This window comes from Doryrhamphus excisus, chromosome 4 (genome assembly GCF_030265055.1).
Source record: "Doryrhamphus excisus isolate RoL2022-K1 chromosome 4, RoL_Dexc_1.0, whole genome shotgun sequence".
Classification (NCBI taxonomy): Eukaryota; Metazoa; Chordata; class Actinopteri; order Syngnathiformes; family Syngnathidae; genus Doryrhamphus; species Doryrhamphus excisus.
The window spans coordinates 23529798-23542496 of record NC_080469.1 but is presented as its reverse complement, the minus strand read 5'-3'; the positions used below and the strand labels follow the sequence as shown (position 1 = coordinate 23542496).

The 12699-nt window shown below is 45.8% G+C and overlaps 4 protein-coding genes across 5 annotated transcripts; all 4 read left to right on the top strand.

The window, feature by feature from the left end:
- The first annotated feature begins 535 nt into the window (after positions 1 to 535).
- Positions 536 to 1596, top strand: LOC131128552 (protamine-like protein). The gene has a single exon (XM_058071496.1). It carries the CDS (start codon positions 560 to 562, stop codon positions 1352 to 1354), a length of 795 nt encoding a protein of 264 aa, XP_057927479.1. The 5' UTR covers positions 536 to 559; the 3' UTR covers positions 1355 to 1596.
- Positions 1597 to 1894: 298 nt separating this feature from the next.
- Positions 1895 to 2930, top strand: LOC131127789 (protamine-like protein). The gene is made up of 2 exons (XM_058070028.1): positions 1895 to 1951; positions 2093 to 2930. Exons 1-2 carry the CDS (start codon positions 1895 to 1897, stop codon positions 2840 to 2842), a joined length of 807 nt encoding a protein of 268 aa, XP_057926011.1. The 3' UTR covers positions 2843 to 2930.
- Positions 2931 to 4839: 1909 nt separating this feature from the next.
- On the top strand, positions 4840 to 8206 carry mpeg1.1 (macrophage expressed 1, tandem duplicate 1). Its single transcript, XM_058071491.1, has 2 exons — positions 4840 to 5286; positions 5363 to 8206. Exons 1-2 carry the CDS (start codon positions 4840 to 4842, stop codon positions 6941 to 6943), a joined length of 2028 nt encoding a protein of 675 aa, XP_057927474.1. The 3' UTR covers positions 6944 to 8206.
- A 557-nt stretch (positions 8207 to 8763) lies between these two features.
- On the top strand, positions 8764 to 12638 carry prf1.5 (perforin 1.5). Of its 2 annotated transcripts, XM_058071492.1 has the most exons (5): positions 8764 to 9086; positions 9174 to 9443; positions 9518 to 9789; positions 10785 to 10926; positions 11613 to 12638. In XM_058071492.1, the coding sequence occupies exons 2-5, from the start codon at positions 9180 to 9182 to the stop codon at positions 12498 to 12500; spliced, it is 1566 nt and encodes a 521-aa protein (XP_057927475.1). In that variant the 5' UTR covers positions 8764 to 9086; positions 9174 to 9179; the 3' UTR covers positions 12501 to 12638. The 2 variants fall into 2 exon arrangements, with proteins under 2 accessions (XP_057927475.1, XP_057927477.1); XM_058071494.1 differs by lacking the exon at positions 8764 to 9086 and having other exon boundaries at positions 9109 to 9443.
- The last annotated feature ends 61 nt before the right edge of the window (positions 12639 to 12699 follow it).

The following is a 12699-nucleotide window of genomic DNA, read 5'->3' as shown; positions in this document are numbered from 1 at the left end:
CTAAAATGGCTGAATGCTGTTGTTAATACATTTCTCGCATATGTTACATGAAAATCCATGTAGAGAGACACTTTTATGGATCTATATTCATTTTTTTTTATTTACATAAGTAAAGACATGACTTTTGGAGATCAATGCCTTGCAGGTAGAAATGCCATTCTGTTTCTTCGTTTTTTTTTTAATTCAGTATAGAAAAAAACTATTAAAAAAACACACCATTTACATTTCATGTTCTTTTAAATTGTATATAAAAGGAAGGGGAATTAACGTTATGCCATTTTAAAAGCGCCCACTTTGTTCAAATGACTTTGCATTGCAGGACAACCAATCAGCGTTTTCTTTAGACAACAGCACGTGACCTTATTTATATTCAATTGATAAAAATAAATGTCACCTTGGTACAGGTATATTCAGAGACATTAGAGTCCGATGACGTGGCGAAAGAGCTAATTCCGCGTCACCGGTGTCTGCGCGTAATTACGCATCATACTTTGACCCCAAAGCTTAAATGTCTCTAAAAAGCCGAACGTACAGAGGAGGTCACATTCAGCTCCGTTTTATGAAATGCTTTTCTCCAAATCTACTGAGCAGTTATGAGTTCATTTTAAAGGAGTTTGCCTGGAGAATTTTTGAGAGGTCAGGCATGGGTGTCGGGGTTCAGACTCCAAGGTTCTCAGGAGGACTTGACACTGGAGAACTAGAAAAGACTGAAACTCACCCCAATCCAGGACAAGGCACAATGTCCACTACGAAATCTCCGGCTCGGAGGAGGAGATCCAGATCCAGGAAAAGAGGAGCGGTTGTGGTGTCCAACCTCATCCTGAACGCTGTCTCGTACGGAGGCCAGTCGGGCGTGACGCTGTTGGGCCTGAAGAGGGTCCTGAAAGCCAATGGCTACGACGTTCCCAGGAACCGAACCAGGATTCGCTTAGCTCTCCGTAGACTGGTGGCCAGGAAGTACATCGTCCGCACCACGCGAGGAGGTCGTGGTGCCTTCAGGCTCAACGTGTACCGGCGAGGTGGCCGCTACAGAATGAGACGGAGAAGGAGGAGGAGATATGGAAGGCGCAGGAGGAGAAGAAGGGGGCGCAGAAGGAGGAGGAGGAGAAGGACGCGGAGGAGAAGGTACAGGAGGAGCCGCTACAGGAGGAGACGCAGGAGGTCCACTCCTGGGAGGAGGAGAAGGAGGAGGAGAAGATCTGTCAGGAGAAGGCGGAGATCTGTCAGGAGGAGAAGGAGAAGAAGGTACCCCAGGCGTCGCCGCAGGCTGAGGAGGGTCAGACGCAGGAGGGGCAGGTCCACCCGCAGGAGGAGGAGGAGAAGGAGGAGGAGGAGGAGGCTGAGCAGGCTCTGAAGACTTCCCTGTGTTTCCTCATATATTTACTCAGTTTGCTTTTCTATAAACCTGTACTGCTATCATGTTTGCTAGCACCTGTACTGCTATCATGTATGCTAGCACCTGTACTATCATGTATGCTAGCACCTGTACCGCTATCATGTATGCTAGCACCTGTACCGCTATCATGTATGCTAGCACCTGTACCGCTATCATGTATGCTAGCACCTGTATTATTATCATATTCCCTACAAACTAATGTGTGCATAATAAAACTTTTATAGACATATTTCTTGACTTTATTCAACGCACGTTTAGTGCGAATTAATTTTACGCAGCGCCTCATAAAAAATACCAAACAGTGGGATCACGTGACGCGAGAATGAACAGCCCAGAAACATGTTTCGCGCCAAAAATTAACCAATCAAAATGTTTTGTTTGGAATACACAGAATGCTTTGCGTTCAGATGGAAAATAAGGACATTTCAAAACGATTCGCACATTCAAAATGAACCGCCCGGAACAAGAATGAATCAGTGACATGTGTACTGCAACGTAATGGTGACGACTGGAGTTGAACGTTACGCCGTCTCAATTTATGCGTCACAGGTACAGGTGCGTAATTACGCATCACACTTTGACCCAAAGCGGCAAGTCTCTCTAAAACCTGCACGTACAGAGAGATGAGACCCCGGCTAAACCTTATGAAATGCCTTTTGTAAACACAGTCAACATTTTATGATTCCATTTTAAAAGGATATCATACCTGCAAGAAGTTTAGAGAGACGCGTTGTGGTGTTGGGAGCTCAAACGACAGGGTTCTCATCAGGACTTCAAAAAGACTACCTGCACAAGAAGGTTCAGACATCACTCAAGACTCGAAGCTTCAAGTTTTTAGTTGAAAAAAAAAACACTCACCTGATTTTAACGCAGGGGGGCACACACACACACACACACCCCACAATGTCGGGGACGCATGCACACTTATCTCCAAGGAGATCCAGGAAGAGGTACGGCCCCACTGTGTCCACTCTCATCCTGAACGCTATTTCCTCTTACGGGGGGCCCCGCGGCGTCTCCTTGGTAGCCCTCAAGAAGGTGCTGAAGGCCAGCGGCTACAACGTGACCAGGAACAGAGCCAGGATCCGCCTCACTCTCCGCAAGCTGGTGACGCAGAAATACATCCGACGCACCAGGGGCAAAGGCGCGTCTGGATCCTTCAAGATCAACCGGAAACTCCCCGCAGGTCGCAAAGGTGCGAGGAAGGGCAGAAGGAGGAAGAGAGGAAGGAAGAGAGGAAGAGCCAGAGCAGGGAGAAGAAGGCCCAGCAGGGGTCGCTCCAGGAAGAGACGCAGAAGTGCCACTCCTGCGAGAAAGAGGTCAACCAAGAGGAAAAGGAGAAAGGCCCCTAGAAGAAGAGCCAGGAAGACCAGGAGGGCCAGACGCAAGAGTGCTCAACCCAAGACCCGCAGTAGGAGGAGGAGGAGGAGGATGAGCAGGCTTTAAAAGTGACCCCGGAAGGTCGGGGATCCTTGAAAGCACATGGACTATGTATTAATAAAGCTATATGCTATCTTTCCTTCTATAACAAGGAATACCAATATTGCTGTTTCAGCACTTTTTTCTTTAATGTCCATGTTGTGTTAACAATAAAAACATTTTAATTCCCAAATCATTTATTTTAAATTATTTTACTACAATTGTAGCATTGTTTGCTTGAGAACAGACCTCCACCAAGGAAGTCTTAGACCAGGGGTCTCAAACTCAATTTACTTGGGGGCCACATCAGGTTTTGCAAAAAAAACGCATTTATTAAAAACAAATTTTTAAAAAAAAATTTTGCTTTGGTTCCGATTTTCTACAATAAAAGCTCTGATAAAACATTCCACTGTTCTCAAATATCTTAATTTTTATTTTTCTACACAAAATAAGATGAAAAATAAATAAACAAATCAATAATAAAGAAAATCAATCAGTAATAAATAAATATAATAATAATAATAATAAAACAGCAAATAATAAAAACTTACAAAACCACATATAGTTGGTGGGTATAGACCAGGGGTGGGCAAACTGCGGCCCGGGGGCCACATGTGGCCCGCCAAGCGTTTGAATCCGGCTCGCCAGTATTATTCCTTTAACATCCAAGCTGGCAACATGACTTGCATGTCGGTTGTCTTATTCAGTATTTTTTTTTTTAATGTAAAATTCAATTTGGCAAATTGTTGATGTTTGATGTTTAAAGTGCTCCTGAAAAAAAGGGAATTGAGAACATATAACTGATAGTATGACACTTAAAATAAAATTCAAATGTGGACTGTTAGAATTATAAGCGTAAAATAGTATGTGTGAAATATATATTCTGGCCCCCCCGGACAATTTTGTTAACTCAACACGGCCCACGAATCAAAAAGTTTGCCCACCCCTGGAATAGACAAATTATTTTTTTCATATTAAAATGAACAAAGCATTATTAGAGCCCTGTAGACATGACAAAACACGACTATAGTCACATTTATACTCTTTTTTATTTACAACATATTGCGCAACTGCAGGGTCTCGAGACACATGCTAACTCGCAAACTAGAGAGCTAGCGACCTAAACGGTAGCCTTCAAGTTATTTCCTTTCAACTTAAATAGCCAAAAAAAAAACTTACCACTTCCACACGGATAAGGAGGATAACTATTAACAGTTATTTAACCTTTAACATGAACATTAATAAAACGTAATAATTTTTTCTGGGTACATGATACCATACAGCATCCATATCAAACTTGCGCGGGGACGCACTAACATTAAACTTTCATATCAAAGGCGGGGGCCTCAAAGTAGCGTCCTGCGCGCCAAATTTGGCCCGCGGGCCGCGTGTTTGAGACCCCTGATTTACACTGAATGTTGGATGAAACATTGGATGACGCATCTTAGCGGTTAAATATCGCCATCTAGTGGGGGAATTCCTGGCCTGGAAGATTGAATTGTCAGGATAACGGAAGCAACATTTTTGACTGAGCACTTTCAGGTTACACACATCTTTGGTGTCAAATATATTAATATCTTTGCTGGGATAGGCTCCAGCAATGATGAATGAATGAATGAATGATTGCATGTTGTGGTACCTTTATGCAATGTTGGCTTTCACATTCAGGTCTGGGCTAGTTTGGGGAATTTCTATGGTTTGGCCTGGTGGTAAGAAAACACACGTGACACCTGCGTGACGTGCTGACATGCTTCCTGTTCTTTCACACTTTACTTTCACTTCTGCTTTTAGAGGTAAAAGGAAGTCATTTGTAATGAATGCTTCCTTAATAAACTTTGGATTAAATACCTTTTATACTCATTGTTATTCCAGAATGGTCACATAATCTGAATGTGTAGTGTTAAAACTATATTGGACTTTAAAGAAAAAAAAAAAAAATCCCAAGCACAAGTTTCCACAATAAGAACTTCCCCTTTTGGGATATGATAAATAGAACGGGAGGAACTCTTGAATTCAGACACAAAATGAAGGCACCGGTGACTCTCCTGGTGCTGTCTCTTCATCTTTGTTTATCTATTCCGGTTAGCCGTCCCGGCAACTGGTTGAGACAATGTCGAGCCTCCGCCAACCTCTCCATCACAGCCTTAGAAGTGCTACCAGGCGGCGGCTGGGATAACCTACGCAACATCGATATGGGTCGGGTCATGAATCTCAGCTACTTTCATTGCCAGACCACAGAAGATGGGCTCTATCTCATTCCGGATGAGGTTTTTGTTGTACCACACAAAGAAACGGGAGTGGAGACCAACTCTGAGATAATCAGCTCCTGGCAGTTTCAGCAAAGCTCGACGGCTCGCGGCATAAACGCCGAAGCTTCTTTTTTCTCGATGCTGAATGGGAAATACTCATCTGAGAACCAGAGAGTGAAGATCCATCAGGTTCAAGACTCTTCAAACGCAACCAGAGTGCAGGTAAGACTTTGTAAAATAACACAGATTATAGACTTGTTTTTGTTATTGTAAATTTATGCTTTTCCGTGACTTTAAGGTTCGGAATCACATCTACACCATTAAGGCTTTTCCGGATTTCAACCTCGACTCACGTTTTGCTCAGCAAGCCAGGGAAATAGCTGATGCAATAGAAAACAACCAAACCCGAACTGCAGACTATCTCTCTGAGAAGATGGTCCTGGACTACGGGACGCATGTCATCACGAGTGTTGACGCCGGTGCGACTTTGGTGCAGGAGGACTACCTCCGTTCCTCATATGTGTCGAATGGAGTCTCGGAAGCTTCTAGCGTAAAAGCGTTAGCTGGTCTGAACTTTTACGATAAAATCAAGTTCGACATAAGCAGCCAAAACACCCAACAGAGCTCATCGCTTCAAGCGTATCAGTCAAATATTCAATATTCTCTTATTCAAAGTCACGGCGGAGCATCTTTCTATCCGGGTATCACTTTGCAGAAATGGCAGGAAAGCACCAGAAATAACTTGGTCGCTATTGACCGCTTAGGATTAGCTCTGCACTACTTCATAAACGAAAACGCTTTCCCCGACTTGCCACAGCCGACTGTTGACAAGGTGGCTAAATCGGTCGGTAAAGCCATCGAACGCTACTACAAAGTTAATACTCGCCCCGGCTGCGTTGACGTCGGCTCCCAGAATTTCAACTTCCAAGCCAATATAGACGACGATTCCTGCGAGGGCCCCGCTACAAATCTCACTTTCGGTGGTATCTACCAGGAGTGTATTCCCATCTCCCGAAACACAGAACCGCTGTGTGATGCGTTGGCTCAGAAAAATCCCGATACCGGAGCGTTTTCCTGTCAACCGCCGTACTCGGCCACTTTACTGAGATCAGAAGTGAGACAGCAAGCGTACACCGTGTATGAATGTCACGATGAGAAATATCGATGTGGGGTCTTTCACCTGTCCCACTGCCATCGCCAAGTGTGTCAGGACAAGACTTATGTACGTTCGGCTCATATAAACACCTTCTGGTGTTCGGTTAACGGCAACGCCCCGGAGAACTCCGGGTATCTGTTTGGAGGGGTTTACAACCCCTCCCAAGTGAACCCCATCACCAACGCAAAAACGTGCCCGTCAAAGTTTCTTCCGCTAAAGTTTCTCTCCGACGGACAAGTGATCTGCGTGAGTAAGGACTACGAACTCGCCAACAAATATTCCGTACCGTTCGGCGGCTTCTTCAGCTGTCAGTCAAGCAACCCCATGAGCGGACAACAACGTCGGTGCCCGTCCAAGTTCAGTCAACATCTCGCCGCAGTCAGCGACGGCTGCGAAGTCCTCTACTGTGTCCAGTCCGGACGCTTCACAGGTGGGCAGTTGCTTCCAATCATCCTCCCTCCTTTCACCAGAGCTCCGCTTGTTAGCTTCCAAGCCACTAACACAGTCATGGTGATGACCGAGGGTGAAAAAAGCTGGGTTCGAGTCGGACAGACCAAGACATGGAAATTAGCCAAACAGGAAGATTTTCAGAAGATTTTCAAAAGTCTTAACTCAGACCAGAGTGAGATGTCCGGTGGGGAAAAGGCAGGGGTAGCATTTGGAGTGATGGGCATGATGGCACTGGTGCTGGTGGGAGTGGTGTTCTTGGTGAAGAGAAGATGACAGCTGTGTGGGATGATGAGGAGGCGGGGTTACACAGAAATATGTCACCAAGAGGTTCAGTGTGTAGAAGACGAGGGACTAGTAGCGGATGCCTGAAATAATAAATGACATTTGTGGCCTGGCATTTCCTTTTAGATATTGTTTTCTTATTTCTTTTCTTGTTTTCTTCTTGTATATGTTTCTGGATAGCAAATGTATAATTTCAGTGTAAATCAGGGGTCTCAAACAAGCGGCCCGCGGGCCAAATGTGGCCCGCAGGACACGAATTTGAGGCCCCCGCCTTGATATGAAAGTTTAATGTTAGTGCGGCCCTCGCAAGTTTGATATGGATGCCGTATGGTATCATGTACCCAGAAAAAATTATTACGTTTTTATTAATGTTCATGTTAAAGGTTAAATAACTGTTAATAGTTATCCTCCCTATCCGTGTGGAAGTGGTAAGTTTTTGGCTAGTTTTTGGCTAAAGGTGCTTTGCAAAGATTTTTTCGACTAAAATATGCTGCTTTGGCCCACTTTCCAACATGCTAGTAACACATTTGTAACTGCGTTCTAACATGACTGTAAAGCAGGGGTCTCAAACACGCGGCCTGCGGACTAGTTTGAGGCCCCCGCCTTGATATGAAAGTTTGATATGGATGCTGTATGGTATCATGTACCCAGAAAAAAAATATTACGTTTGATTAATGTTCATGTTAAAGGTTAAATAACTGTTAATAGTTATCCTCCCTATCCGTGTGGAAGTGGTAAGTTTTTGGCTTGTTTTTGGTTTTTGGCTAAAGGTGCTTTGCAAAAATATTTTCCGACTAAAATGTGCTGCTTTGGCCCACTTTCCAACATGCTAGTAACACATTTTTAACTGCGTTCTAACATGACTGTAAAGCAGGGGTCTCAAACACGCAGCCTGCGGACTAGTTTGAGGCCCCCCGCCTTGATATGAAAGTTTGATATGGATGCTGTATGGTATCATGTACCCAGAATAAAATTATTACGTTTGATTAATGTTCATGTTAAAAGGTTAAATAACTGTTAATAGTTATCCTCCCTATCCGTGTGGAAGTGGTAAGTTTTTGGCTATTTAAGTTTAAAGGAAATAACTTGAAAGGCTACCGTTTAGGTCGCTAGCTCTCTAGTTTGCGAGTTAGCATGTGTCTCAAGACCCTGCAGTTGCGCAATATGTTGTAAATAAAAAGAGTATAAATGTGACTATAGTCGTGTTTTGTCATGTCTACAGGGCTCTAATAATGCTTTGTTCATTTTAATCTGAAAAAAATAATTTGTCTACCCACCAACTATATGTGGTTTCTTAAGTTTTTATTATTTGCCGTTTTATTATTATTATTATATTTATTTATTTATTACTGATTGATTTTCTTTATTCGTGATTTATTTTTCATCTTATTTTGTGTAGAAAAAGGAGACCAGGGTTCAATTCCACCCTCTGCCATCTCTGTGTTCGTACGCATGCACGGATTTTGTTGAGTGTGAATGGTTGTTTGTCTATATAAGTGCCCTGTGATTGACTGGCCACCAGTCCAGGGTATACCCCGCCTCTCGCCCGAAGACAGGTACCCTCAGCAACCCTTGTGAGGAAAAGCGGTAGAAAATGAATGAATGAGGAAAGACATGTTTATCTTCTGTGGGTTTGCTAAGAAAATAGCCTTACCATAACCATAAGCTCCATGTCTATCAGTACAAACAGAAGGGCTCAGACACTGTATGAACAAAGGCGTGCACACACACACACACACACACACACACACATTCCGGTAAAAGTGCAGTTACCCATCTTGTGCTTTTAATAATAAAAAAAAATCCCCCTCCCCCATTCGTGCACATACACAGCTGTGAGGGACTAGACGGAGATCTTGAACATGAAAACAAACCAGCTCATGCTGAAGAAATCGGAATAGCCTCGAGGGGTGAAAGAGAGAGAGCGAGAGAGAGAGAGAGAGAGAGAGAGAGAGAACGGACAGACACAAAAAGCCCTGAGCCATGAAGTCCCTCCTTGGTGTTTTTCAAACAACGGACCACAGACAAAAGTGAAGGCATCAGCAGGAATCTCGGACAGTCACAGAGGGTGACGCCCTCGATACTTCAGAGAGATTTCTGCACCGTTTTCACTGAAGAAAGGATAAGATCTGAGGTAGGTGTGGACAGTACCTTCAAGTGTTTCAAGGATTACATGCTCCAGTTCTTCAAGCTGAAGAAAGACTTCATTGAATACTCCTAGGTAACCATGCCATCCAAAGGATCCCACACAAGCAGCTTTGTCTTGTTGGCGTTGGCGCTCATTTTGGAGTTCAGCAGAGTCCGAGCCTGTCGCCTTGGCTCTGTGACCGAGTGCGAGAAATCCGCCTTCATTCCGGGCTACAATCTGGCAGGGGAAGGTTTTGATGTGGTGCGGATGCGTCGAACCGGCGCGTACGTCATTAACGTCAAAGCTCATCTGACGGACAACCACACATGCACGCTGTGTCCAAACCGCTTCCACAAAGGACAGGTGACGTAAAAAAACAAATTGTTTTGAGCTCCTGTTTCCAAATTATGTTACTATTACATTTTTATTATCCTCAGATTCAGAGACTCCCGGCTGCTGTGCTTGACTGGCGCACCTTCAGTCGATGCAGCAAGCAGCTTTCTAGCGCTCTACACCACTCGGTGGACTCGCTGTTACGCAGCTCCAGCTCACTGGTCAGCAACAACTGGGGCGTGGGTTTGAGCCTCGATAACATCGGAAAGGCGCTTTTGGGAGGAAGCCGCTCGGAGTTGGCGAAGTTTGCACGATCGCAGCACAGCGTGGACAAGGCCACTTTTGCCATCCATGAAATCAGTTGTACGTACTACAGGTAAATGTGAATGGATCGCAGGGGGGTGCTGGAGCCTACCCCAGCTGTCTTCGGGCGAGAGGCGGGGTACACCCTGGACTGGTGGCCAGCCAATCACAGGGCACATATAGACAAACAACCATTCACACTCAAAAACCCACGCATGCACGGGGAGAACATGCAAACTCCACACAGAGATGGCCGAGGGTGGAATCGAACCCTGGTCTCCTAGCTGTGAGATCTGCACGCTAACCACTCGTCCACCGTGCCGCCCTGATGTACATATATTTAAATTTATTTTGAACGGCACCTGTCACTTTTATATTTATATTGTTATTCCTTGTTTTATTTTTACTACTTGCCAGCCAATCACAGGGCACATATAGACAAACAACCATTCACACTCACATTCATACCTATGGACAATTTGGAGTCGCTAATTAACCTAGCATGTTTTCGGAATGTGGGAGGAAACCGGAGTACCCGGAGAAGACCCACACATGCACGGGGAGAACATGCAAACTCCACACAGAGATGGCTGAGAGTGGGATTGAACTTGGGTCTCCTAGCTGTGAGTCACTAACCACTTGTCCGCCATGCAGCCCAAGATATATTCATTCCTTCAATCATTAATTTTCTACCGATTATCCTCACAAGGGTCGTGGGGGGTGCTGGAGCCAATCCCAGCTGTTTTCAAGTGAGAGGCGGGGTACACCCTGGACTGGCGGCCAGCCAATCACAGGGCACATATAGACAAACAACCATTCACACTCACATTCATACCTGTGGACAATTTGGAGTCGCTAATTAACCTAGCATGTTTTTGGAATGTGGGAGGAAACCTTGCAATGCACGGGGAGAACATGCAAACTCCACACAGAGATAGCCGAGGGTGGAATTTAACCCTGGTCTCCTAGCTGTGAGATCTGCGCGCTAACCACTCGAACACCGTGCAGCCTCACAATAATCAGAGAATCAACCTACGCTGACCTCCACATGTTTTTTTAACGTTTCAGCTACAGAGTGGCCGACCACCCGCAGCTGAGCGCAGAGTTCACAAAACATCTGAAGAGACTCCCGCAGAACATAAACACAACCCAGAGCAGAGCCCTGTACAGACGGCTGATCGACACCTACGGAACGCACTACATCCACCAGGTTAGACTCCGATGTGAGGTCTTGGGACTGTGTTGATTCACGAGTAAAAAGTACTTTTGATCATGGTTCTCAGTCGGAAAAAGGGTGGAGTGCAATGAGGTCCTCCCCCAGGTGGAGGAGTTTAAGTATCTCGGGGGTCTTGTTCACGGATCGGTGCAGCCTCGGCAGTAATGCGGTCGCTGTATCGGACCGTCGTGGTGAAAAGAGAGTTGAGCCGAAGGGCAAAGTTCTCAATTTAGCGGTGGATCTACGTTCCCACGCTCACCTATGGTCATGAACTTTGGATCATGACCGAAAAAATAAGATGGCGGACTCACCCTAAGAGATAGGGTGAGGAGCTCAATCATCCGGGAGGGGCTCAGAGTAGAGCCGCTTCTCCTTCAACATCGAGAGGAGTCAGTTGAGGTGGCTCGGGGCATCTAGTCCGGATGCCTCCCGGACGCCTCCCTGGTGAGGTGTTCCGGGCATGCCCAACCGGGAAAAAGCCCCGGGGGGCAGACCTAGGACACGCTGGAGGGACTATGTCTCACAGCTGGCCTGGGAACGCATTGGTGTCCTCCCGGTTGGAGCTGGAGGAGGTGGCCGGGGACCGGGAAGTCTGGGCTTCCGCGACCCGGATAAGCGGAGGAAAATGGATGGATGGACTTTTGATGAGTAATTCGGTAATTTTTGATTCTTATTCCGAGGTTCAACTTGGCGGCAAGGTGAGGCGAATCACGGCCTTCAGAACCTGCCTGGCTACACTAAAAGGATTTTCCGAATCGGAGATCAAAAACTGCCTGAATGCTGAACTCCGCATGGCTTTGGGTTTCCTCCCTGCTAATGCATCCTACTCCAACAAATGCGACGACCTCTTGAAGGGCAATATGAGCATGGGGTTCTACCAGGGCTTCATGACACATAAGATTGAGGTTATCGGAGGGGAGAAGTACTTCCCGGACATCCTCTACCAGCAGGACCCTTCTGAGGCGTACCACAGTTGGATGAACAGCCTCCAAAACAATCCAGATGTGGTTTCCTATGGAATTTTCCCACTGCACCATCTTGTGGAGGATTCACAGATCGGCACAAACCTGAGAGCGACCATCTCACAGTACATCCAGGAGAACCGGCTGCAGGAGGACCACCTCGGTTTCAAGAACTGCTCTCCGACTCCCAACCTGGACCACAACTGCTGCCCGCTGCGATCTGGTCGAGGGACACTTAAACTGGAAATCCACCGAGCGGCCGGCCTCAGAGCAGACACCTTCACCAAAACAGACGCTTATGTGAAGATCTTCTACAACGGCATGTATGAGGAGACAGACACCGTGATGGACAACAATGACCCGGTATGGAACGCCACGTACTACTTTGGTTCGGTGGAGCTGGGGCGGGAATTGAGATTCGAAGTGTGGGATCGAGATGTTCTGTACAACGACGTGGCCGGCAGATGCCTCGTCTTTCCCGAGCGAGGAACTCATTCCCTGAGCTGCCAGCTGAAGAAAGGAGTTCTGTACTTTTCCTACGCCGTTAAATGCGACGCTCACTTGACAGGCTTCAGGTGTGGACGCTACTCCCCCAGTGCCGAGTAGCCGACTTGATGCTAGTTTCTTCTTCTACAAGTAGTTGCTTTTCCTGAAATAGAATGAAACCTCACCACTTCAAAGCACTTCCTGTTTTTACATGATCATTCCGATAAAAGACCATTAAAATTTTTTTCTTATCTTGTACTGTAGTTGATTTAGAATGCTTAAATTCTCTTTTTCAAAACTCCTAATAAAGCTATTGGAT

Bases quoted from the DNA above. Each gene is read 5' to 3' on its own strand.
- LOC131128552 (XM_058071496.1), top strand. From the start codon at position 560: ATGAAATGCTTTTCTCCAAATCTACTGAGCAGTTATGAGTTCATTTTA.
- LOC131127789 (XM_058070028.1), top strand. From the start codon at position 1,895: ATGGTGACGACTGGAGTTGAACGTTACGCCGTCTCAATTTATGCGTCA. The intron at 1,952-2,092 runs GTGCGTAATTAC...CCATTTTAAAAG, and splicing joins TTTATGCGTCACAGGTACAG to GATATCATACCTGCAAGAAG.
- mpeg1.1 (XM_058071491.1), top strand. From the start codon at position 4,840: ATGAAGGCACCGGTGACTCTCCTGGTGCTGTCTCTTCATCTTTGTTTA. The intron at 5,287-5,362 runs GTAAGACTTTGT...CGTGACTTTAAG, and splicing joins CAAACGCAACCAGAGTGCAG to GTTCGGAATCACATCTACAC.
- prf1.5 (XM_058071492.1), top strand. From the start codon at position 9,180: ATGCCATCCAAAGGATCCCACACAAGCAGCTTTGTCTTGTTGGCGTTG. The intron at 9,444-9,517 runs GTGACGTAAAAA...TATTATCCTCAG, and splicing joins ACCGCTTCCACAAAGGACAG to ATTCAGAGACTCCCGGCTGC. The intron at 10,927-11,612 runs GTTAGACTCCGA...TCTTATTCCGAG, and splicing joins GAACGCACTACATCCACCAG to GTTCAACTTGGCGGCAAGGT.